Raw genomic sequence first — 27,484 nt, 5'->3', positions numbered from 1 at the left:
CATTTGGCCTTATGATATTATTAAAATGTCAGGATCTGTATTTAACTACATTAACTCAATAGTGATTACTCATTTATCAATTTATCATTGTTAATTAGTTTTTCATTTACCATGAATAGCCTTAATGTATGATAATTATTGATAACATTTTTTTTTTGTTATTCCTTTTTTATATTCCCATTTTCCAACTTATAAGGTAGAGGTATCATTGTATAATAATCATATTATGGACAACTTCAAATATTCATTACACTCCATTTAATTGTTGTAAACAAATTTATAGTGTATTGATAGGCGATAGCACTACACTTTTTAGGTTAAATTTATGATATTTAATGTTTCAAAATTAAAATTTAACTCAAATAATTCCATAAAAATGTTTTTGCTCTAGCATATCGAGCAGATAGGCAATATTTAATGAGTATATTTTTTGCATGCATTGAATATTAATGATAAAAAGAATAAACATCACAAATTAAATTAGGTAAAATATTTATATTTAGATTGTCTTTTTAAAAAATGTAAGCGTGTTTTAATGAAATTGAATTGATATTGACTGTCATTTATATTTTTACATTTAGGCGATCCGTGTATATTATCTACACAAATGGAATTGGACGAAGCCGTTCGATTATACGAACTCAATAAAGATTCCGAATTAACGATACACGGTAAGTCCAACACCCCCCCTCCCCCCCACTTCCAACCAAACACTCGACAAGTCTAATCAAATTCTTTCCAATGTTCTTTGACACATAGCCAGTAGCCAAGTAGGGTATTATTTAAAACGACAATATATGTGTTATGTATAATAGCAATAATGTGCATGTTAATGGTACTCAAAATTTAAGTCTCGTTGTCTCGGCCAAACGCGGCAAAACTGCAACTACAATACAATATACAACCTTATTATTTGTGCCCTCCTCACCCACTTCAGCACTCATGTCCCCACCGCCTTCCGGTTAGGTACATGGGTCACGGGTACCCTTGAACAGTTGCGGTGAGGGTGTTAGGAATCAGGCGGGATTCCGCCCCTCTATGCTCTACCACTACAACGGCTTAGAGAACGGGACGTGCGGGGAAGTACCGTACGTTACGGCGGATTCGGCGCTCTGGCGTTTTGATTTTAGGGTGGAACCTCCTTACGGCCGCCAGTGGTACAAGAAGTGCTTGTTGTGTCTCCAAAAAGCTCAATACACATCGCATTGTGGTTTATTATGTCGACGGTAAAAATAATAATTCTGTCGTTACGCGTTCGGTATGATGACAATAATAATTGTTGAAAACAAACAGTTTCGCGCTACTCGTAGGGCGTCGGTACTGTAGGTTTTTTCTACTTCTATTATTATTATTATTGATTTTTCAATTTGTCGTCGGGTTGCGCGGTAGTTGATGAACGCTTTCCCGTATCGCGTACAACGTGTCCGTTCGTATTTGTGTGACGGGTTGTGCGTTTACGTATTCGTTGATAACTTATCTAGATTATTCAATTAATGGTAATTCTTTCACGCGTTTTACACTTGTTTAAATAAAAACATACTTTGCGAATTCTAGTGACTTATATATATTATATTTATTTATTGTTTGAATCATCATAAATAATAATAAAACTTTCCACCCATGTTCGATCAATTGTCAATGAAATTGACATTCATGGATTATCGGATCAATTGTTATTTATACTTTGTTCTGGTTTTTATTCTATCTTGAGTCATTAGTCAATTATATACAAATATTTCTTTTTGTTTTAAACATATTCACGAATTAATAATACATTTCTAAGGAGCGGAAATTACAGCTTTATTTTCACTTACCTGTTAACCATATTTTAAAATCTTAATGTTTTCCGGACTCATTAGCTTTACTTTTTACCCTATTTTTAATTCGACAAAACACGAATTTTGAACACACATTTATTTAAAGTTTCATTAGTTAGAGTGTAAATACGGACATTTTGAACTTAAAAGAAAGTTGAAAAGAATTAGTCTATTATGGCTTGGGGCTACTGGAGCGCATCTACTGTTTCTGATCGAGGCAAGTCGCCAAAACGGCAATCGTCATCTTTAGGTTTTTATAACCATCATGTACCAATTTCCACTCCAGCTCCTCCATCTACATCGTACTACCAACATCAGTCCTTGCACAGCACTAGTAGTTTTGGTTCCATAGAAGATGATGACTATCATCATACCTCCACATTTTACCGTCGTCCTTCACTTGGAGATATAGAATTCACAGGGCCGGGTTCATTATCTCTATTGTTAAATCAGACTATTCCTCCTTCGCGACCTAGAACACCACCACCACGCCATTTGTATGCTCCACCTACTTCTCTAAGTTTGCCGGATTCATGTGGATCGACAATGGCTATGCGACAAAACATAAACTGTTTTGGTTACCAATCTACTCCTATTGTACAACATTATCCTTGCAGTGTTCATGACCCATCACCATCTCCTTCTATATCTGACGATGAAGACCATGTTTACGCCACAGGTAACAAATACAATGGTAATGTTGCCAAAAAAATCATAATCGTTTGTAAATATACGGATATGTTGTGTGTGGGTGTGTATGCGTGTATTCATGTGTAGTAGTAGTTGTAGTAGTAGCTATATTAGTGGACAGTTAGTAAAGTATAAGTAGTAATTCTAATTCATTATTATTTGAAAATAATTCAATTTACCTACTTGTGATAATATTTAAAATAATATACTTGTTACTTATACAAATACACCTGGTTATATTATACTAAACTTATTTAAATAAAAAGCTATATACTTGATGGCTTATGTATATTATATTAAATATTTCTCCCTAATTTTTTTGTTTTAACAAATTTTGTATAGTTTAAATTGCTAGTTTGTTGGACATAGAATTAAAATTTGAGTTCCGTTAAGCACAAATACTGCATGTTAACAATTAAATTATAATTACATATATTTTGATATTAATTTACTAAATTATGATTGAGTAATGCAATAGTGCAGTAATATAAATAGATACATGGTTAAATTTGAAGTATAATTCTTCTTAATATATTTTTCTCAGTATTTAATACAATAGAATCATAATTTAAAACATCTATCGTATAATTAAAGAGATTTGAAAAGGTACAATTGATCAATCAGACCTTACTAACAAATTCTTTATTTTATATAATACATGTAAGAACTACATCCATTTTTATCAATATTTAGTATCTTTTAAATTCCGTGCTTGAACATGGAATAATAATACTAGATTTTAAAATTTTTGCCCTTATTCTATTTGGAATGTGTGAGATGGTAGACTAATTAATTTTTTATTTATATTTGCAATACATAACATTTCTTAAATTACTAATAATATCATATAATAATTTATCATTAATATTAAAAATTTTCTTTAGTATTTCCTAATGTACCACAAGCACCAGGAATGCCTTGTCAAGGGGAAGATCGTAAGTTAATGAATTTAAAATATGAAAAAAAAAAATAGATAAATATAGATTTTTATCTTATTATGGAAAAAATACATTGATAATTTGCAGGTAGTATATACAGACGTGGAGCCAGAAGGTGGAGAAAACTATATCGAGTGAATGGACATATTTTTCAACCTAAAAGGTTTAACAGGGTATGTGTAATAAATAAATTGTATTAATTTCAATATTGATTTTCTGCTTAACTCTACTTTGAGACGATAAGCCATTTAAAAAATGTTTTTTTAATTTTTAATTAGACTTGAGGGAATTACATTATAGTAAAATTTCATCAAAATATTTAAAGTTTTTAAACAAGGTACATCTAAAGAATGTTGTAATTAACTAACTAATTACAATAGGTACTACTGATCCATTTTGTGTTATTGAATCAGTATAATATAGTTTAAAAATGTTTTATAATTAAGATAACATAATACTCAGTTAAACATTGAGTTCACTTGTACTATTTTATGTGTTATTAAGCAATTAATATCTTTTAATAGTTTTAAATTATTTAAACTATATTTTCCGTTAGAAAGAGGTCTTAGGTCATTTAGTTTTTATGTGTATCTGTATTCTGTATACAACAAAATTAAGATAAAAAGTATGTTGACGTTTAATTAAATAAGAACTAGTTATTAAAAAATAATAATAATAATTAATTTTAAAGGCTATATATGTTTCTCAACAAATAAGATAAGTTTGAATGTTATGTTCTGCGTTCTTTATTTTAAACACTTATTCATTGGTTTCAATAAAATTATAAAATATGGGAATATTTTGCAGTTTTTCTACTAAACATCAAGTACATGACAATAATGTAGTATGTAATATAGTAATAGTGATATTAAACATTTTGTTTCAATTAAATGTGATATGTAACTAACATTATTAGTTATTTACTGATTAATTATTATTTGTTTTATAATTAGCGAGCATTTTGTGCATACTGTCATGATCGAATTTGGGGATTAGGCCGGCAAGGATTCAAATGTATTCAATGCAAATTGCTTATCCACAAAAAATGTCACAAGCTTGGTAAAAAAACTTGCACTAATGATCCTGTAGGTAATGAAGACACCAATGGTGACTCACAGACATCTCTAAGTAATTATAAAAATATATTATATAAAAATGATAATGTATATTTCATGAACACTGTATTAATGTTTAGGTACACCTAGCTCTGATACTGCTTTACCGGATTTAAAAGAATATTCTGATCAAAATTCTGTTATTGATCAATCAGCTGATTCTGTACCCATTGAAGATCCACAAGCGAAAAGTAGTATTTCACAATTTTATTGTTACGATATAATTTAATTGTTAATTATATATTTTATAGCAGGTGATGAAGAAGTTGGAGTCTCACGTCAATATTCTATTGCCGACTTTGAGCTAATTAGGGTTATTGGTCGTGGAAGTTATGCCAAAGTCTTAATGGTTGAACTTAAAAAAACCAAATGCATCTATGCTATGAAAGTTATAAAAAAAGCACTTGTTACAGATGATGAAGTAATTAATATATTTTAATTTAATAATAGCTAAAAATCAAAATAAATGTTGATGTTAAATAAACAAGCCCACAGTTTGTTTATTTACAATTAATTATTAAAGAACTATGCTATACATCTCTAGGGAAGTAGTCTATTATTTTTGAATTGTTATAATGTAAAGTCCAATATTTTTTTTAATTTTAAGCATTCTGTATGTTACCATATGTTTTATTGTCAAATAACATTTTATGGCCTTTTTATGAAAAACATTTCCTATTAGTTCATTAATATCTATTAATTATTTTAACTCCTAAAATATTTTTATTTCTTAATTTTATTTATGTTTCCTAAAATATTTTGTATTACTTAATTCTACTTATAAATTGTGAATAATAACATAAAAAATTGCAAACTGACCATTTTTGTATGAATCAATTTGTACTTGGCGAAATCAATAATTTATCATTCTTTTAAAATCAAAATATACCCACTCCTAACTGCCTACAACCCACTGCACTTTTTATAATATATTACTTATTAGTGTTTATATTATATAAATATAAGTTTCTAAGATTGTGACATCATGAATATAACATAATAGGTTAGTTTGAGACTACATATAAAATATTTAATATGTATTTTTTAATTTTAGGATATTGATTGGGTACAAACAGAGAAACATGTTTTTGAGACTGCCTCTAATCATCCATTTTTGGTAGGACTCCATTCTTGCTTCCAAACGGCCAGCCGATTATTTTTTGTGATTGAATTTGTTCGTGGAGGTGACTTAATGTTTCATATGCAAAGGCAAAGGCGATTGCCTGAAGAACATGCTAGATTTTATGCATCAGAAATTAGTTTAGCTTTGAATTTTTTGCATACTAAAGGTAATCAATTGTTTCTTAATAATTAATGTAATATTTTTATATTAATTCATGAAATCCTTGATACAGTTATAGGATTAATATTTTAATTCATTTTCTATTTTATAATTAAGTAACTTTTTTTGTTACAAATCTATTTACATGATATGTGGAAAGACCATATACCAATTGATAAAATTAAAAAACCAAGAGCCATCAAATACACTGTTGTATATATATTGTACATGGTGAATAATTTGAGTATATAAATAACAAAATAATTTCAATTGATGTTCATCCTACTATCTGTATTTGTGCAGATAGTTTATTTTGACCTAACTGATCCGTTATATTCATAAACAAATGATTTTTGTGCATTGATATTTACTCATTATAAAAACTGTGAATTTATGCGTTTGCATGTTTATTTTTATTACCTACTCCATGAAAAATTGAGTAGGAGAACAGCTAGTTTTACATTATTACTTGAACCTACAAAAAAATAATGTTTTCTGGTATTTTTGAGCATATAGCATATTTTGTTCAAATTGTTTACCTACATAAAAATGTATTTTATCATGAAATATTTTTGCATTTTTAGATTCTGAGTGGGACAATGAATTTATTGGTTTTACTATGTTTTTACAGAAAAATTGCTTTATTAATTTGAGTGGTTTCTGCTAGCAAACTGGAACTAGTATTTTAGTTTTTACTTTGGGGGTCAATCGAATGTGAAAAGTTCTTAGTTTGTTCAAAATAACCTAGAATAACTAAAAAAAAAAGATATGGAAGATGGGAATATTTTCCCAACATATGTCTATAGCAAAAATGGTTTTTTTTTAAAAATTTGTAAATGTATATATAAATATAGAATTTACAGTGTATGTAGTGAAAATTGTCTACAGATATGGTGTCACCCCTCCAAATTGCTATCTACACACCTGCAATGTAGTATTAAATTTACATTTAACAAAGGGTATTAATGTCCATGTTTGTGTTTTTGCCTTTAAATAGCATATAAATTGTTTTAATTTAAAAAAAATGTTTAGCTCTTATGGATTATAATGGACAGTGACCATACTAATAATTTGGTTTGATTTTTTTTCCAGTTCATTTAAATTATTTTTGTCAATCTACAGGCATTTACTGGAGATATTAATTAATAATATTTATTTGGAATATTACCCTCTTTCTATGAGCAAAGTTTCTAAAATTAGTAATAAATGCTATTTGCTTGAATATGAACACAGATATTAGGAATCATTTTGATTGTTTAATTCTAGTTTTAAGTAAACTTTCTATTTTTTATAGATATATTATGTAATAGTTATTTTCCTGAATAAATACTTAATATAATTATTTATTATTTTTCTTTAATGAATTAAACATCTTAGTATACTTATTCATAATTAGTGAAAAATTGTATAGTGATCTATAATTCAAACTTTTTATTTGTATGTATATTATATTTTAATGTATGATACATTTTATTACATTGTTATTCAGGTATAATATATCGAGATTTAAAATTGGATAATGTATTACTTGATCACGAGGGCCATATAAAATTGACGGATTATGGAATGTGTAAAGAAGGAATAAGGCCTGGAGATACAACTTGCACATTCTGCGGTACTCCTAATTACATTGCTCCAGAAATTTTAAGAGGAGAAGATTATGGATTTAGGTATACATTTTTTTAAAACTAAATTTGATATAGGCATGGTTATTAATAACTATAAATTTCTTGTTTTTGAATGAAACATATGCTGTATACTTAAGTATAGTAGCCTTTACTCTGTCCAGTGAGAGTACAAGCCAATCCTGTGCATTCCTACACAACACTGCCATCGAGTCCAGTAACACTGGCACTATGGTGGGGTGTTGTTGGGGGATGCACAGAAGATCTATTTTATTGTCAGTATGTTCTATTGCTGCAAAGAGTAAAATTATATATACTAATATTTAAAAAATAGTACTACTTTACAATATATCCAATAATATACTTGAAGTTAAGCTAAATTTGTTTGGTATTTTCAGTGTGGATTGGTGGGCTTTAGGAGTTCTATTGTATGAAATGTTGGCTGGCAGAAGTCCGTTTGATATTGCTGGAGCATCAGAAAATCCTGATCAAAATACTGAAGATTATCTATTCCAAGGTAATATAATATAAATAAAAGTTATTTCAAAAACAGTTTTCTCATTGTTTTAAACTTTTTTTGTAGTTATTTTGGAAAAAACTATTCGTATTCCGAGATCACTTTCCGTAAAAGCAGCATCAGTTTTGAAAGGATTTTTAAATAAGAATCCTGTGGATCGCTTGGGTTGTAATCGAGACACTGGCTTCTATGATATTATAACTCACCCATTCTTTAAATCTATTGATTGGGAAATGGTAAATCCTCATAATGACTAACTTCAAATTATCATTTATTATTTTAAATCGTTAATATTACCATAACACTAAAACAATTTAATCAAATAATTTATATTATTTTAGTTAGAACAAAAGCAAGTTAGCCCTCCATATAAGCCTCGACTAGATTCTGATCGTGACCTTGCCAATTTCCCACCAGAGTTTACAGATGAACCTGTTCATTTAACACCTGATGATCTGTAAGTAGATTTAACATTTCCTTAAAAAAATTATATTGATTCAATTATTAATTAATTATTGTTAGTAAATAATAGTTAATAAATAGTGGTGATTGGGTAATTGAAAAACTAATAACTTATTAGTGATAAGTTTAAAATATTACATAAAAGTTAAAATTGTCATATAAGTAATATTAACACATTTTGTTAAAAAATGAATGTTCATTTATTTTTATAAAAATAACTTCTTATATTTTACATTGATAATGCCAAAAATTGATATTGTCACACTTGGCACACTGTTTACTGGTCTGTACTTACGTATATTTGATAAAATTAACTATTATGAAAAAAACATGATCTTCATACCTTAATTGAATTGTATATTTGTATAACCAGTGGTGTATTCAGAGGAGGGGAGGGGGTGGAGCCATAGCATTCTCAAAAAAAAATTGTTGCATAAGACTAAAGGAGTATTAATATTGGTTCAATTTTTGCTTAGTCCAACTATGCAGTTATATCCAATATACATGTTCATCCAATGTAATTTTATCCATTATTTTTAATGTCCAATGCACTTTTCTATAATTTTTTGTAAGTCTGTGTCGGAAGAAAACCAAAGGAATAAGAACCATATATTTACTGTAAATTTAGTTTATTTCATCAGTATTTGGATCATTGTATAGTTTTAAGTGGCGAACCAATGCTTTAAGATATACGGTGATTTCGTTCTATTATTTGCAATGAATATAATTACTTAATATATTATCAACTCGTTTCTGATTTGCAGTACATTTTTTGGGAACTGGTGATTTGGTATGGGTATGACCATCCCTTATCTGAATAATTGTATTTTTCGGTTTCTTCTTCAATTTTTTATATTTTCTAAAAACTTCCAAGTATTAAAATGATGATTTAATAGGATTTTTTCCAGTTTTTGAATAGAAACCTACTACTACATTGTTTGTTCTCTGTCTTTGGCTTAATACATAATACAATTCATATGCATTCCACATTTCTGGAGGGATAGCTTGTCTCCTACCATGCTGTAGTCGTCCTCATTATGTAAATAGCAAAGTCAACAATGCTTTCATTGAAGTTATCAAAAATTTCTTGCAACTCCTTTAACGCATTTATGTTTGCTGACTCAAAATCGCATACTGTAAATTAAGGATTTAATGTCAAGTTATATTGTTCTGCAAATTTTCAAGTTCTTGATAAATTATATTATAGGTTTGTTCATTTTTATGAGCAGTCAATGAATAAACTAGAGGAAATATATTATTCATGTAAATTCCTTTGTAGTATGTAAATGCATTAACTAACTTGGTACAGTTTTAAAGGTTTCATCAGGGAAAATGAAACATTCAACATCGAAAGAGTACAAATTGTTATCATAAACATAGCATATTTTAGGGTGGTCAATCCCCTAACCCCCTTATTTGCGTGCCTATAGACTACAATCGCCTTCTCTCTTGGTTTGAACTCGCTCCCGTGTATAACCTTATTATAATGGACTATAATTTTAAATTTTAAAAGCATTACCTATGTAGAACAAATTGGTTTATCATTTATTTAAGATAACTTAAATTGTTATTTTTAACATATGGATATACCTATAGTCTATGACTAAAATGTATTACATTTGTTATTTCAAGTATTTACTATTTTTTTTTCCTTATTTGTAAGGAAACCTTCCATTATTTATAAGATAACTTAGAACTAATAACGTTTTAATAAGGTACCTAAATGGTTGACTCTTAGGTACATACATTTCACTACAATCTTACACTTTACTACTTAAATTTTACACAAAACATGAAATGTAAATGTTTAACAGTGATATACTTTAGTTTTTGTTAAGTATGTGGTTTTTATATTTATATTAATTATGACTATATTACAAAACGTATTATACTCAAATATTCAATACATTTAAAAAATATTTTTTGAACAACTCGATTCGAAATTACAACTTAAAATTAAACATGGGTTCCCTTTATTATTTGGAATTTTACAACTATTTTCTAAAATACCTACAAACGCCGTAAACAAAGACTTACGGAAGCTGCTTACGAAGGATCAAAACTTACCTCAGAACAACTGTGGGACAAGAAAGGCTGTCTTATGTAGCTATGTTACAAATTGAAATAAACCAAGTTATAGATTCCGAAATTGTAAATGACGAATGCAATGTAGCAACAACTATACTCGTTAGACGCATAACTTTAATTTAATGCATTAATTAATATGTATTAATATTTATTATATCTTTGTAATAAATCACAGTGTTGACTAATTATTTATATAATAAAATTCACTCAGTTCATATTAATGATAACAATAAATCGTGTAGAAATGTTGATCGAAGAATTGGAATTGAGTTTAATGTTTAATACATTTGTTAGCGAAGCGATAGCGATTTTATATTATAGAGTTTGTAACTATATTGATTAGTTTTGCAAAAAAAATTTTAGGTTTTTTTTTTTTTGAAGTCCTATAAATATTACATAGTAATTTTCAAATGATTGATAATAACTACATCAACAATAATAATAAAAATATATCAGGATCCCGGGCCTATTTAGTGAATAAAGTGTGACGAGTGTTGAACACCCGGTGTTGAATACTTTGTTCGGATATTTTTCACACACGTCTATGGGATGATCCACGAAACATGATCAGTATTTTATAGTGTGGTGTAAGATTTTCTATTATCCTTCACTAAAATATTTATATATACCAAAATCCACACTTAAAATTAAACAATTGTTATTAATTAATTATAATTAAACATCTGTCCACTTGACTGGTTTCAACATAATCGATTTCCCAAGTATTTCTTAGGGATCGAATTTCTTTTCGTTATGTCGTATTAGCCTCATGAAATCTTAAGGCCTCAATATGTATTCGATTCTGTAATATAAACATCTAGCTGTTTGATACATATAAATATAATACTATATACATTCATATATTATATGTCTATATTCATATATTTATCATAGAATATACTATTACATGGCAATTACTTACCTATTGTAATAAATACTATAAAATATTCAGTTTTATTGTTTTTTACTAAGTTTCGTAATTGGTAAAAATGAAATGCGTACATTTTGCCCTCAAAATGTGTAAGCACTCTTTTGCTATTAACTTTACAAAATTACAATATTCATATTAAGTGGTCCTTAAACCTAAGGTACTATAACCATTACGGTATTACCAAATAAAACATGTCAAATTTCAATAACAAAGAAGCTATATGTTATAATATCTATTATAAGGGCATACATAAAAAGTTTTTCTTCAATATTTATGAATAACGAAAAAGTTAGATGTAAGGCTTATTTTGTTGTTTCGTCTGTCAAATTTGAATTATGTCTATCATTCTTAAGCAATAGAATTTTGTCCATTTTACGGTACTAGTAATATGAAAAATAAGTGGTTTATATGACAAAAGTTATAATATATGTAATATCTTTCCGACATATATTCACGCCAATAATATAAGATTTTCCTTTTAAATCTCTTTAACGGCATTGCGTATTTTGTATTTGTTCAGTATACATTATACATGTATTCCGTCCTAAAAGCATGCAGACCAACAACTTTTTTATGTCTATAAATCAATTTACTATTGCCTCAAAATTTTTCGAGTTGCACTGCATTTATTTTTTTGTGAAATTCTCCGCTCTATTGCAGTGTTTTCTTTGTGTACTAGATTTGTGAATTGTGGCTTTACGCTTTTTTTTATATTTTGTATCATAAATATTGTGTTCTTATAAATAAAAATACTTATTTTATGTAAGTATTGTGTAATTTATAACAATGCAGCTTTAATGTTACTAGATGGAAAATATTAGGCAGTACCTACATGTATATTAACATATATGTTTTTTCTTTTTTATGCGAATCTATTACAGAAATTAAATTTATCATAACTATTCAACTGTGATTTCAATATTAAATTCATGTTAATTTGATATCCTACGCATAAAAACGTAGCTTACAGTTAGTTGATTTTTTATTTTAAGCAAAAAAATTTCATCCCCAATAACCACAGAACTTTTTATTGATAAAATTTGTTGAAAATTATAAACGCTATTCAACGCTTATAACGGTATTGAATATTTTGGTATCTAGTTTTTGAGAAAATTGTTAAAAATTGAATTTGATAATGATTGTACTGCAATTATATTACACTAGCTGCTTCACCCGCCGTTGCCCGTTTCAAAGATTTAAAAAAAAAAAATTGTATTAAATTGCCATATTTCTACTAATAATTATAATAGTATATTATAATATGTAACCAATAGCAACCTTACAAATAAATAAACAATTTATTCTTTTTGCGTGAGTCGAAAACTAAATTCATGTGTAAGCCACTCTATAGTCTATGGCAACCTAAAGAGGTTGAGTAAATAATATGTAAACACCTTCCAAGTCTCAAGAAATCTATTGAATTGAAAACGGTTTAGTAGTTTTGGAATTTATTAATTACTGACAGTCCAATATATGCTTTATTAATCGTTGTATATATTTTTTCTTTAACTCAAATTTATAACAATTATGTAGAAAACTCTGCTCTACGTCCAACCGTTGTGACGTATTCTGTCCAACTATGTTTTGTACTGTGAAAACAAAAAAAAAATTACAATAAACTGATGTGAACTGAGTATTGTTGACGGTTTGCTCCGTTAGTGAGTGATTTTTTTATGAAATGAATGGCAATCATATTCCATGTCCACCATAGCACACTATAGTAATACAGTCGATGTTTTTTCCTTGTCTTAATCGTACCCATGTATAACGTGAACGTTTTGTTTGGCATTCACGACAAAAGGGCTATTATTATAATGATGACGGCGGAGGCCGTCTCGCCAACGATGACGACTACGGCGGGTGACCCTGATATTTAAACCGATCGAGGCCCCTAAACGGGAAATAATAATAACAAGCCGGGGAAGTTTTATGTTCTAAGGAGCACACGACAATGTATAAGGGTATACCACTACATTGTTTTGACCAGGAATTATTATAATTACTTGTTCCCCCAGAATCTCCCCTGTTTCAGTCTCGTTTCACACGTCTCCTGTTTCCTGCACTTTTTAATTGCTACCCCGGCCAAAAGAAAAAAAAGATCAGCTGCTTCACTACACAAAAAACTCTGTTTCTCAACGTCGTGGTGGTCACCCGAGGTCAAGCTGTTGAAAAAAGTACCCCTCCGCCGCGTTCTTGTGCCCATAATATAATATACGTGTGCAAGTACTGATTTTGTAATATTTATTTCCTTTGGTGGGTGCATTTATTTAGTTTTTCCTCCTTTCTTTAATGCACTCGTTTCTCTGCTTTCATTATTTTTGTTTTGGGTCGGACTTCGGAAAGAAGTAGGAAAGACTGCTGTGTGCTCTATGTTCTATGTTATTATTCGCGTTCCGTGACATTAAACTCTATCCGTAGCTTACCGATATTGACAATCTTTCTACGCTAATTGGCCATTTAATATATTATATACCATCGTTTAAACTCAATTTTTATACGTGAATAAGTTAAAAAAAAAATACTTAACATTTATTATTTACAAGATTCATCATAAGTTGTTCCTAGTGTAATTAGAAAAAAAGTTGATTACTTAATTCATAATAATTTTTTATATGCTTCTGAAGTTAGAATTTTGACAAAAAGTCGTCAAAATCATAGAAATTATTTTGAGTTAGAAATACATAAAAATATTGATTTTTATATCTAAAATTTGAAAATTTAATTCAAGATTTCACATAAGTTTTTGTACATATCACAAAAAAAAAGTTTACCTTCCAAGAGTAAATATTTACTCAAATTGTTTACAATAATTTAATATAAATAATATAACAGTTATAAAAGTAGAACATTTTATTCAGTGTTACCTAAATTTTCACGATTTTAACGAATTTTGTTTAAATTTGAACTTCAAGTACTTCAAAAATAAATCGTGCCCATGTATTTTTAATATATTCTTAATGGATTGAATAACAAATTATGGGGAACGTTGTATACATTTTTTTATCAACAGTTATTGAATTCAAAATTTCATATGTCTATAAATACCTTAAAAAGTTACAATATTTTAAAATTTAAGCCACATATAGTAGTATCAATAAAAATATTTGATGACAAATTCAAAGGTCTACTGTTATTTTTTGAATTACAACAGAATAAAAAATAAATTTTGTCAAATTCTGGTTTTATGTAAAAATTCCCCTCTTTTTGGTTTTTTCTGATTGTTATTATAATAGAAAGTATTAAGAATTATAACTTTTAGCCCCCAAAGTACCAACTAAATTCACTCTCCTATCAGTAAAAATATTGAAGTTGAAAAATGAAGTATTTTTTTCTTCCGTAAAATGTGTTTTTACGCATAAAAATAAAGAAAACATTGTAAAATTAATACATTAATCGCTCCTTTCAGAATTTATGATTGAAATATGCAAAATAAAATAACCTGCCTATTTATCCATTTGACAGTTCAACAAGCGTTGAAAAAAATGTTCCAGACCGAGTATTGCATAGCTACCACTAATCACTTGGAGAAAATGCAAAATGCATTTAAATCCCTGCCCTAGTAACAATAATATACTACTATCCTACGCTGGGCTAAGTGAATCGAGACGATAGTGTCCAACATATTATTATTCGAATATAACGCCCATGACTTTTTTCGGCCTCTTAGTTACTATTATTTATGTAAGATTCTAAATATTGTGTTCTTCGTTAACCTCCTTACAAAACTGTCACTCACCGTCACAAATTACCTTAAACAATAAACCCTATAAAAACCTTTAAAAAAGTGGTGTTTGTCGTTTGCTCACAGTACACCGGGATAGTCGATTGCACTTATTACCTAAAAAGAAATGGTCGAATTGCACTTGGGTTTAAAAAAGTTAATGGTCGAACTGTGCTCGGGTAAAAAGCAGACAGTAGTCGAACTGCACTCGTTCAAAAAAAGAGTTAAATTCTAAATATCTTATACAAATTACTTTATGTCAACTATCCCAGAAAACCACGCTGTTCAAGAATTTAGTGACTATGTAGTTGATGAATATATTTCTGACATCGGACCTTTGTATAGTTATATTTATTGATGTTTTAACACAATAACAAATATAGATACTTATATTTTAATGCAAAATACTGACACAAGACCTCTAACTACACGGTAAAAGAAAAAAAAAGATATTGAAAAATATATTAACTTCTATGCTCAAAAGTGAATTACCACATTTATTACTGCATCGAATACTGCATTTTTAGAATGCAGTTTGTTATATTACTACAAAAAAATGATAAATTGAAAAAATAATTTTAATATTTGACGATTTGAAAAAAGAATAAAAAAATTATAAGTACGTATATATTATTAGTACAAAGAAGGATTGAAATTAGTTTTAAAAAAAAGTTTTAATAATGAAAATAATATTTTATGATTCAATATATGTCTATAATATTATTATAATATAATAGACAATGGTATGTATAAAACAAATAACAATCATTTTTAACCACGCCAATGATTAAAATCATTTTCAGTCCTAAGCTTGTAAGTGGGAAAAGAAATGAGTGTATTCTATAAATGCATGACATTTTTGTTGGAATACTTTTTTTGAGCCCAAGTGCAGTTCGGCTACTACCGGCTTCTTACCCGAGTGCAGTTCGACTAAAATAAGTGAAATTCGACTTCCCCAGTACAAAATTTTTTACCTGAAAACTGACAACTTTTTGTGTACCACAAAACGCTTGAAAACCCGGGAAAACAAATGTTGACTTTGCGTATAAATATTAAATCTCATTCCCAATTTAGACTTATATATTGTTATATTGTAATTTGTAACTTTAAGTTCCTAATAATGATGCGATTTATCTTAAAAGGACGCTACACCCGCATGTGTTGTTTCCGTCTTACAAATGTATAACATGGCAAAGACTGTTAAAAATAAAAACAAATATATAAACAACGTTGCACAGTAAATGTTCTCCACTTTGAAGCGTGAAAATTTGGTTACTTAGCCTGGACTACAGCCTGAGTGATTCGCTATCTTGTGCAAAACAGTTTTTGTTATGTTATACATTTGTAAGACAGAGAAAATACATTCGGGTTCAGCTTCCTCTTAAACATTTCGATAAGATACGCGTAATCCCAAGTTTTATTTGATTAAATATATTAACTGGTGTGTGGTTTTATATTTCTAAACGATTAATAATGCGTTTTTAGATAAATGTGTGCGTTATTGACGACCACCAGATAATTCAGCTATACGTTTTGAGTTATTAATTATTATTGTACTATTTACCCATGGTTTGGTTGAACCACACGTACAAATCATTTAAACATAATTTTTGTAGGTTATTTTGGGTTTTGTTAGACGATTCCTACGTTTGGGTAGTTTATCGGAGATATTGAAAATGCATGTGGCGCAATTGATTAGGTAGTGCATTTGTACGTCAACAAGTCTAAAATAAGGATTTTCGCCCTAAAAAAGTCAAGTGTAAGCCTTCACCCTTTTTACTCTACCTTTAAAACAAAGCTAAGTTTTGGATCTGGCACTGTACAAGACTGAATTCTATTGAAAACAATTTGATTAGGTTGAATAACTGGTTGTAAATAACTCATAAATCTAGTTTAAAATCTGGTATTTAGTATGTTTTTCACACCTCGTTTAAAGTTGAAAATGTATAAGTTTTAATTACAGTAGAATTATTCTACACAGATTATACAAAAAAATCACGTAATATCTCAAATTAATGAATTAATTTATGCTTGTATTTAAGCAATACCACGATTCATCTCCATTATTATAGCTTTTTAAGACATCAACGGTGAGTTGTTGATAGCTTAAGCTATTTATTACTAAATATAAATTAACTATAAATTCTTTATATGACTGGAGTAACTTCGTATAATTCATTGAATTCGTTGTTTCATTATTATTATTAAATGTTGAATAATATAGATAATTAATAACAAAATATACGTTTTATACTATAATTATATTAATTCGTGTATCAATGAAATCGGTTCAGTGACATTTTCATGCACTAATTGGAGAAAATGTAGGTGTTATATAATATAATATGTATATAATATGTATTTCATATTATTGTAGACTTCTGTAAATTATATTCAACGTCCGAAATGTTATATACGTGTTTTTATATCTTTCTAGCGAGTTTTCGATTATTGATCTATTCGAAACGCGTCGTCGAGTGCCAATTAAAAATATTTTATAGGAACCACACGAGAGTCGTAAAATCAAACATACTGTATATATACACTGTACATACTTTACCGAGTGGTCTATAAATTAAATCTGTTTTTTCTCCTGAACTCCTTCCAAATGCGTATTATAATTCACTTCTACACTGCACGATCTATTGAAATATCGTTATTATTTAATCCAACAGGCAGCATCTCTTGCGTTTGATTTATATCGTTTAAAAAAATGTATGTGCGTGCGCGATTCTAAATTATTGCTGCCACATTTCGACGATGTAAAAAACAAAAACAAAAATAACAATAGCACTGCGACAACGTACATACATACTTTCATAATGTATACACGTTCGATGCGAGCGCCGAAAACGCGGGAGACACAATGTTGAAAGTCTGCGAATACGCGTTGAGTTTGTGTGCATTTTTTGTGCGTTAATTTGTGAGAGCAGGAATTAAATATTATCATGTATCACGGTAAGATTGTAATATTATGTTATACACACGGCCATACGGTGACGCTTTTTTCATAGTAATAATAGTATAATTTACTCAATTTTCTCCTACTTTTCAGCCCTTGACCTTCCAAAGTAAACTATATAGGTATATTTAGTCAATTATATAGTATATAAATATAATTTTCAAAAACCGAATTGTAAAATCTTTTTTGTAAGTATATTGATGATGCGTACTATCGATAAATAATATCAACATATTGTACACATAAGGTCCACTATTTTATAGTAAAAATATTGATTCTTAATTACCGAGCTAATTTTTAGCTCGACTGCTCGAGCAGTTCTTGCCGCCATACAAAACGCGTTTCAATGAACAATATTTGTTCTTAAATATAGGTACAAGGTACTATGAAATTGCATACACGTGTACTTGAACATGTCGCCGCGAGAATTGAGTGTACATAGAAAATAAATAAATGATAAATCCAGCATGTATGTTAAGTTTTCTCGGTAGAGTATTCGCTCGCTGTTTTTGTAGACAATGGCCCGGGGTAGCGGGGAAGGATCTCGCGTTTCGTCGTGCCAAAAAATCGGGAAAATTCGGCCGCGCATAAACCCGCGGGACGATTGCCAAACGACAACGAAGACGATGCATGATATCATATACGAACCCCACGATCCCCCCCCCCTAACCGTATTATATTGTGGTATTATTTTTTTGATTTCGTACGGGCCAATCGCCCCGTTATATAATAATGCACGACGACGACGACAATAAAATAACAGATGGAAAACGTATGCTCTATTGCTCTCCTTTTGCTTTCTTGTCTCCGACGACGATTTAGGGATCCGATAGTCGTCTGCGCCGCCTCGGAAATCGTCGACATTTGCTATGTATTATATGCAGCGTGTGCAAGAAGGCAAATAGCTCTTGGCTCCAACCCGGCGCCTTAGTTTTAATAACAGCGATGCGGTACGCTATATATAATATATTACCATCTATATTTTCTCGAAAATCGTCGCCGTCCCGAATTATGAGGATATTCTAATATAAAAGGTTTAATATAATGTTGTTACGTTCCGCCTCCGCTGTACATAGTATGTTTTGTTCCCCTCGGACCACTATCATGGGTGCGAAAAGCGCAAATTATCTCAGTGAACTAGATCCTCGCAAAATATATTTCAAATTTGGTAATTTAGTGTGCAGAATACATTTGTATTGGGGAAGGGGGGGGGGGGCTGAAATATATTTTCTCGTATCAAATCCCCCATCACTTCTACTTGAAGTTATGGTTCGAGATAGACTCGTATGTATAATAGTATAATGTATGAGTTAAAATACTCATACATTATTTTTTTATCTAATAATTTCTTTTCTCTGCCGATTTGGACACAATCATGTAATTAATCGTTTTTTCGGGTCTTAATACACAGTCTCACATTATTGAATCATATGTAATTTTATGCATGTAAATTCCACCCGAAATTCTGGTAAAATAAGATATTATAATAATAATATATAAATTAATTAAAAAGTTAAAAATGTACATGGTTTATTAGTAGGAATGTAATTAAGCAAAGAAAAACATTAATGATAATAATAGTTAACATTTACCTTTATAATAGCTGTTCCCTCAGGCCTTGTCCGGAAAAAAATTGCGATTTAATAAATGTATTTTTAAGTGTAAATCATATTATATTTTAATTTATAGTCATCCTGCTCGGCTTTGCCCGTGAGACTCGCTTATGATTATGTAGTTTTATTGTCAGGTACACATTCCTCTTACAACTTCAACTTTATGGGACTAAATGTATGCCTAAAAACCTGCTCCGTGATGTTCTCTTTAATTTAAAAATATAAGAATGAAATCGGTAGAGACGTTCTCAATTGATGCCGTGACAAAGGGCAAATGGGATCCATTTTTAAATATATGTAGATGATAATTATTTTTTTAAACTCTGGTTCAAACTAAATAAATAATTTTTATTAAACAGCTTCCACGACGACGGCGACGTTAAGATAATGAACCGCGATTATTTGTTATCATTAGTGCTTTGATATCTTCGGTGAATTAAAAATGACTACAATTTAGTTATTTAAGTTGAAATAGGTTAAACATTATGATATTTAATTATAAACTCCTTATTCAAAAATTGAATTTATAGTTTCGAATAAATTAACATTTTACAAACACTTATAATGTACCTACCTTCTCACTTCGGACTGAATTTACATGCACCCTTTTTCTGCAGAGAGCGCGGGGTACGAAGAATTAATAATTCGTATACTGCACTTAAACAAACACACATACCTAACCCCCTCGCGCTTTATAAAGCGTTGTTCTTGTGCTCGTGCCATACTAATGTTGTTTTAGTTTGGTTTTGTCAATATTATTATTCTTGGTGTAAACGTTATTATGGTATTGCATTTTATAGTTCTTCGAAATTAAATTTACTGTTTTCTTTAACTGTGTTTCCCTTTGCATGAAAACACAAATAACTCATTATTTTCATCTTCGTGGATTGCCGACAATTGTAAAATTATATTATTATAACGTAGCATAGTGTTGAAGTCTATGTTAAGTTCTGATCAAATATATATATATTGTGTATGTGTGTATAGAACTTTGGCGTGTCACAACATACAATCCTGTTAATCATTTTAAAAAAGAAAATTCAGTGCCTTTTATTGTTAAAACCTACTACACTGTGTTTAATTTACTAACGCCGCCGCCCACTTTATAAAAATATAGTATTGATATACTTGGCTGTAGAATTCTCAACAACTTGTGGTTTATATATTATTGATAGGTATAGGTAATAAAAAAAATTACCGATGTGTTATAATATTATATTTGTGTTGGTATAGCGTGATGTATATAGTGATTGTTATCATAATATTCACTCATTATTGATTTTGTAATTCTTATTATATACAATCAGATCTAGTAAACTAAACCATTTTACTATGTTCTAGTTTCTCTGATGTACTTGAATTTTATCCCGGATCCGTGTAGTATTGTAAATACTTATATGTGTATACAAACCGAGATTGAGTAATCACGGTAGAACAGCTATGAAAATATTATTTTAGTCATTCCCCAATTGTCGCGCGCTACCGTTTTGACATATTTACGGTTTTTAAATTACAAATTGAAAAGCGACCACCCGGGTGTATGCGTGTGTGTGTGTGTGTGTGTGTGTATGTCAATATTTTAGTGTAACGGTTTGCGAAGGTCAAAGGGACACGTCGTGTAATTTGTCAGGACACGCGCAATTATTCAAATTCTTCTTCGTCGCATTGTCCGCTTTATTATTGTTGTCCATTGCTATTAGGCGCATCCCCCGGGGCGTGAGATAACCGTGGTGGCGTTCCCTCCGTTTGACACCTACCTATTGGTTCATTATCTCGGTGCTGTTTTTTTATTCTCAGTTTCTTTTCTCCTTCACGCTCATCGCGTGTTTTTCTCCGGTTTCTCCACGGCGGTCTTCTCTACCCATCGAACCCTCCTCTATAATGTATATTATAACAGTTTTGTCTACGGCTCATTTAGCACCCGAATTAGCATATCGTGATAGACGCACGGACTCACAAAAAAAAAAAAACATTCTGAGAATGAAAAATATGTGCGCTCATATTTTCTAAAGAAGAGGAGGGCCATTTGTCCTCCGCCGCTCTCGATGACGATGATGATGATGCGTGTCCACTAAAATATTGTTGTTATACATAGTATGAGAGACACGCGTGTATGTATCGCATCGTGTATACTGTATAATATATTATATGCACACCGGTCAACGCGTTTTGGCGACATCTCACGCTCTCCGCGGTCTGAGATGCGTGTGTATGTGTGTGTGATTGCTTGTTGCGCGTGTGTCTGGTGCTTTATTTATAGAGATGAATCCCAGGGGCGTTGGTAACAACATATGCAAGCAGTAAAACTCTATATACATCTATATAATATTATATATAATAAAGATTTGACTCAGTGTCGTTATATATTAGTATAAGTCATAACTGAGTTTATTTTCCGGGGCTTTGAGCCAAAATCTGACGGATTATCTGCAAATATTCGCGTTCTCTAAAAATAATCTCGGGCCCCGCCGTACATAAACGCACCAAAGTCGAGAGTTCCAGAATTGTACAATGTATAATAACACGGATGAAATACCTTGTCGGGTGCACCGCAATGCTCACTAGGTACACGCCGCCGAACGCACAGTATCTACATGTGGCGAGTCTGTGCGCCTATAATAGCTGGTAAAATAACTATTGTAATATTCGTCATTAGTAAGAACGGAGTTTTGCAACGACAACACGTTAAAGTGTACACCTCTGGACAGTTAAAACGGTTAATTCTATATCTTGGAACTAGTCCTGCTACGTATTATATTGTGGTATAGCATATTATGGGATGTATTTTTAAATTTGTTCTTCCTTATTGTAGGTTGTCTACAGTCTAGGGTTTAATTGTTTTCATTATTATTATTCAGTAATAATAGTGTTTGCTTGCCAAACAGTAACGGAAAATCTCGTTGAATTTTTTTTAGTTTGGATCTGGTTTTACGATCTTTTGCGTGGCAGTATATATTATATATAAATATATATAGCATTATAGCTTCCGTCGTTGAACAGTCCAAAAACGACGAAGAGTCGAAAAAAAAATATAGTCGTAAAACCTTCCTGAGTAGAATAAGGGAGGTTCAACTTCTATACTCATATACAGCGCTGTACGTCATTCACCGCGCAGAGTCTGCAGAGACAGTATGCTCCCTTATTATTATTATCATTATTATTATTACTATTTAGGAGATGAACAGCGCAATTTTACGACCGAGCATTACCTTAAAAACGCTAGAAATTTTACGATCCATCAACCCCCTGGCCATAGGGTACAGACAAGTACAGTATATATAAATATACGTGTATAGTAATTCTTATGTGCAATACAATGAAAAACGCGAGAAAAAAAGAAAGGGAAGTTTTTCGATTACCATTCTAGCTCAAGTTCGTCCTCTTCACATTTATTTTTTTCGGGGCTTGGCGTGACAAGGAAACTGAATTGGGGTTTACAAGATTTAATAACGGTGTATTTTATAGCCGGGAAAAAGCACAACACCACTCATCGTTCCAAGTACACTAGAATTCTCAATTATTCATTATAATTTAAATATAATATATGATATACACATATATTATGTATGTAGTACAGGGCTACGTGATCCACGGGATCCGCCAACTAAATATTCATTGTTCTGTGATAAACAAAAAAAACCTACAGTCTCCGTTGCGACGACGAGACAAGTTCTAATTTTAATAGTTTCCTACCACTGACGGTGTTGCTTCTGCTCGTACTTTTCATCTGGGATAAATCGTTGTTATATTCACTACGTTCTTATGTAGCCTATACTGCTGTATAAATCGCATACACTTAAATGCTTAATACATTCGAATTGAATAAATAATGGTTATATCACTTATGTGAGTTTTTATGGACCGTCACGTATATAGTATTCTGATTTCGTTTTAAATTCTTATTTGGGTATCTGTTGCATGGTTCAGTTCCATTTTATAGATTTAATAATACAATTGTGCCGTTTAACTACGTATTCGTTTTAGACATTTACACATTGATTCTTTGGTAAATATTTGATGTAGGTATATGTGTATATTTTTTACATACTAGTATGCTAATAATGCATAAAACGTTTCTAAAACTTTACTACTTTGTAATAAACTAATAAATAATAAATTGTTAAAAAATTTATCGTATCTGAGAATACTATTATATTTTATTTCGTCCGTGATCAAACCTTAAATGTTCTAAAGTTATTGAGGCCTGAAAAAAATACGGTTAAAACTTAAAAATGCCCTTACCTATATTTAAATACAGGTATGTAGGATTTGTATGTATGTACGAATAAGTTGACGTTAAAAACATTTAAATAGTTTGTAACTTGTAAGAACTATAGATCATATTTTCCACCCTTGATATCATCCTTTCTCTTATTAATGCTCTTTCAGCCAATACTATAATTATAATTAAACATACTCTTAATTTTTTTTTAATCATTTTATGTTAAAATCTCAATGACAAAATAATAGTCTGTGTCTTTCCTTTTTGGACCTTTTCAATTTTTTTGAATATTTATATCTATCATAAATGTGAATACCAAATATTGCTTGTATTACAAGAGCTATTTATTTAACAGTTTAAAAAATTGTTGACTTTTTGCTTTGAATGGCTGTTTCATAACGCTGGTTTAATAATACATACAGGTGATAAATGTTTTATTTTTAATATAAAAAAGTGTTTATTTATTCAAAGTAAAATATTAAAAATTGATTTTAAAGATTTTATTGCATAAAAAAAAATGCCGTGGAATCTAAATTTGTTGATAATTTGTTATTTACATATTATTTATAATTATAGTATAGTTAATTTAAGTTGTTAACACATACAATTCAATAAAATGTGTTTTAATTTAAGGCTAGGTTATTAATGTTAACTAAATAAATTATTTTCATGTTTACACATCAACCTAATTTTTAAACAACGAAGTCATTCAAAGTACAATGCTTGTTGTTTGTAATCAATAATCATATATTTATATGATACTGAAATTACACTTAAGTTGTTTGTTGTTAAACAACAGTGGTAGAGTGAATAACCTAAATGTACACATATATACAATATACCTTAAATAAGTTATTTAAACTAGGAATTAAAATGCACTGGGACCAATGTACGTACACGCTTACATGTAATAAAGTTCATATAATATTTAAAATTATATATTTTTACCGAGTTATTTACTTATTTATTCGTATTATATCAATTTTAACTTTAAACTTTGAGAGTTGAATTTATCGTTTGATAACTCATAACTTGATACATTCTTATGTTGACTTTTACTTAACTAACTCAGTTAATTACGTACATTAACTGTCCGCCTTTGTAAATTAGTATGAGATATATAAATACACTAAATTTCCATAACTTATAAGATGGAGAAAATGTTGAAATCAATACTCATTGAAAAATTTAAACTCCTGACAAGATGTCAAATTATCAAGGGATCGACGAATTGAATATAAGTGTTCTCTAGTAAAAATCTAAATTCATATAGACCAAATTGTATTTTGTTGAACTATATGAATACGTAATTAGATGTTTAAATTATATTTGTTTGCTATCGCGTTTGTGTTTAACTTCAACATTTTTAATGAATCGTCATAATTAGTTTGTTACAAAAAACCCCAAAGATGAAAGTTTTTGTAATAAAATAAGAAATAGATGGGATCTTATTTTAATGAGAAATGTATATGCTCAAAAATGTGTTTCCAAATTGAAACAAATCTAAACTGTTAAACAATCAAATATGTTTATAAACTGTTATGATTAATTTAATTGGGTCAATATTTGTGAAAACCTCATCCTTGAAATCTAGATCCTGACCATTTTTGAATTCAAAAAATGTTGTACTGTTCATAAAAAAAAAATGTACAGTTATTGAAAAACTGAGACGTTTATACGGACGCGTATTGCTTTTGTAATATTACAATGTCTAACACAAACAGCTAATATCCTAAGGACCTAAGACTTTGACGATAATATGTAATAAGTTTCATTTATAGTATTATCTTTTGTTGTCTTATGTGGGGTATATTAACAAGTAACTTGATGCACAGAGTGTTAAATATCAATGCATATTGTATGTTTACGTTTGTGAATTGTTTGATGAGAAGGAGCGATAAGCGTAATATTGAAATTATTTTAGTCTCTGTTATATGACTTTTGGACGTGTGATCAATTATATTTTATTATAGGTATTATGATAATTACAGTTCTGTCCTGAAATTACTTTACATTTACTTTTTCAATTATTATCTTTTAATGAAAATTTGGAATTCGTACGATTGATCTATAAAATATCGTTTTCTTTCCTTAAGTTTTGAACATAATATAATACTTAAAAAGTTAAAATATAAATTCTATTTAACACCAGGTCCCCTCGTATTACCCGATCGATTGAATGAAACCTATTTGTGTGTGACCCACAAAAGCTTTTCCTGCCACTGAATAGCTTAATATAAAATAAAGATTAACATTGAAATATGTGTGTAATTTACTCATAATAATAAAAAAATATATAATAAGGTATAACGTCATCGACTCGAACAAATTGAATCATTAGTGATTGTGTTTATTTTTGAACTTTTTTAGGCGTGTCATCGAGAAAATCGATCAGTCCGAATTCGAGGGTTTTGAATACGTGAACCCATTGCTGATGTCGCAAGAGGACAACGTGTGACACGAGGAGGACTGCGACGATTACGCCGCACCCCACAATATGCAGCATTACCATCACGAAGCCGACTGTCCCTGTTCGACGACCATCGACTCGCCACCCGACAACGGCAGGCCGCCGTCTAGGGGATGGTTCTGCTTACCGCTCCGATAAGTACTCCCCCCATAAAAAAAAAAATGTGATTATTATAATGATACAAATCCGCCGACGACGACGGCCATATTTATTTTATATATTATTATTAAAAATATTTAATTATTTGATTATTATTATATATAGTTACTCGCGCGTGTCCGTCGCCGGCGTCGACGGTTTTCAATGGCTCAACTTATTCCGACGATTTATCATTTTCGGTTTGAACTTACTTTATAATTCGTTTTCAAAACCAAATTCTAAAACGTTTTAGTTCCTCTTCGACATATATTACTCGCTTTATTTTCCATTGTATACATAAAAAAAATATACATATTATGTTATATTTACGTATATTATAATGTATGTATATAAGATGTATAATGTATATGTTGCCGTGTGTGTATCGGATACAACTTTTTACCGTAAACTTCGTTCGTCTCTAACGCGTATGTTTGATATATGCAAAACAAACATCGTTATCACTTGCCTATTGATGACGACAAAATAATATGAGCTCCCAAACTCACCAACCCACCCACTCACACGCCGTCGACGGCCAGACAAAAAAATTAACTCGCCGATTTAACGGACCGTGTAGCACGTACTAACATTATTATTATTATTACTACTACTACTATTATTATTATTACTATTTATTAGTGTTATTATGTTTTTATTCGTTGTGAAAAACGTGTTGTACCCCACCGTATACGCTTACCGCGGCCTTTGTTCTGCAGAAGAATTTTTTTTATGTGTACAAGTGTTGTGTAAAAATGTCCAGCTCTCACCTCCTACCCGATCTATTCATAACACACTCATACAAATATTGACTGATCTGTGCATCGTGGTGGATCGTCATTTATATATATATATATATAATATGCAAAGGGAAAGAGAGAGGAATAAAAAAA

At 30.0% G+C, this 27,484-nt stretch overlaps 1 protein-coding gene across 3 annotated transcripts; it reads left to right on the top strand.

Moving 5' to 3' along the window:
* Window positions 1-705: 705 nt before the first annotated feature.
* LOC111040624 (atypical protein kinase C) lies at window positions 706-27,484 on the top strand. 3 transcript variants are annotated; one of them, XM_022324585.1, is made up of 12 exons: window positions 706-2,511; window positions 3,392-3,442; window positions 3,533-3,618; window positions 4,399-4,573; window positions 4,641-4,751; window positions 4,815-4,981; window positions 5,615-5,849; window positions 7,332-7,512; window positions 7,866-7,984; window positions 8,051-8,220; window positions 8,326-8,441; window positions 26,354-27,484. In XM_022324585.1, the coding sequence occupies exons 1-12, from the start codon at window positions 1,992-1,994 to the stop codon at window positions 26,439-26,441; spliced, it is 2,019 nt and encodes a 672-aa protein (XP_022180277.1). In that variant the 5' UTR covers window positions 706-1,991; the 3' UTR covers window positions 26,442-27,484. The 3 variants fall into 3 exon arrangements, with proteins under 3 accessions (XP_022180277.1, XP_022180278.1, XP_022180276.1); XM_022324586.1 differs by having other exon boundaries at window positions 708-2,496; window positions 4,812-4,981; XM_022324584.1 differs by having other exon boundaries at window positions 708-2,511; window positions 4,812-4,981.

The sequence above is a fragment of the Myzus persicae genome, unplaced genomic scaffold (genome assembly GCF_001856785.1).
Source record: "Myzus persicae strain clone G006 unplaced genomic scaffold, MPER_G0061.0, whole genome shotgun sequence".
Taxonomy (NCBI): Eukaryota; Metazoa; Arthropoda; class Insecta; order Hemiptera; family Aphididae; genus Myzus; species Myzus persicae.
Note: the sequence above shows the minus strand (reverse complement) of the source record. Positions and strands in the feature narration are given on the sequence as shown.

Excerpts from the sequence above, each read along its gene's own strand:
- LOC111040624 (XM_022324584.1), top strand. The coding sequence starts at position 1,992 with ATGGCTTGGGGCTACTGGAGCGCATCTACTGTTTCTGATCGAGGCAAG. Across the intron at positions 4,752-4,811 it reads TGAAGATCCACAAGCGAAAA|CAGGTGATGAAGAAGTTGGA; the intron begins GTAGTATTTCAC and ends TATATTTTATAG. Across the intron at positions 5,850-7,331 it reads GAATTTTTTGCATACTAAAG|GTATAATATATCGAGATTTA; the intron begins GTAATCAATTGT and ends ATTGTTATTCAG.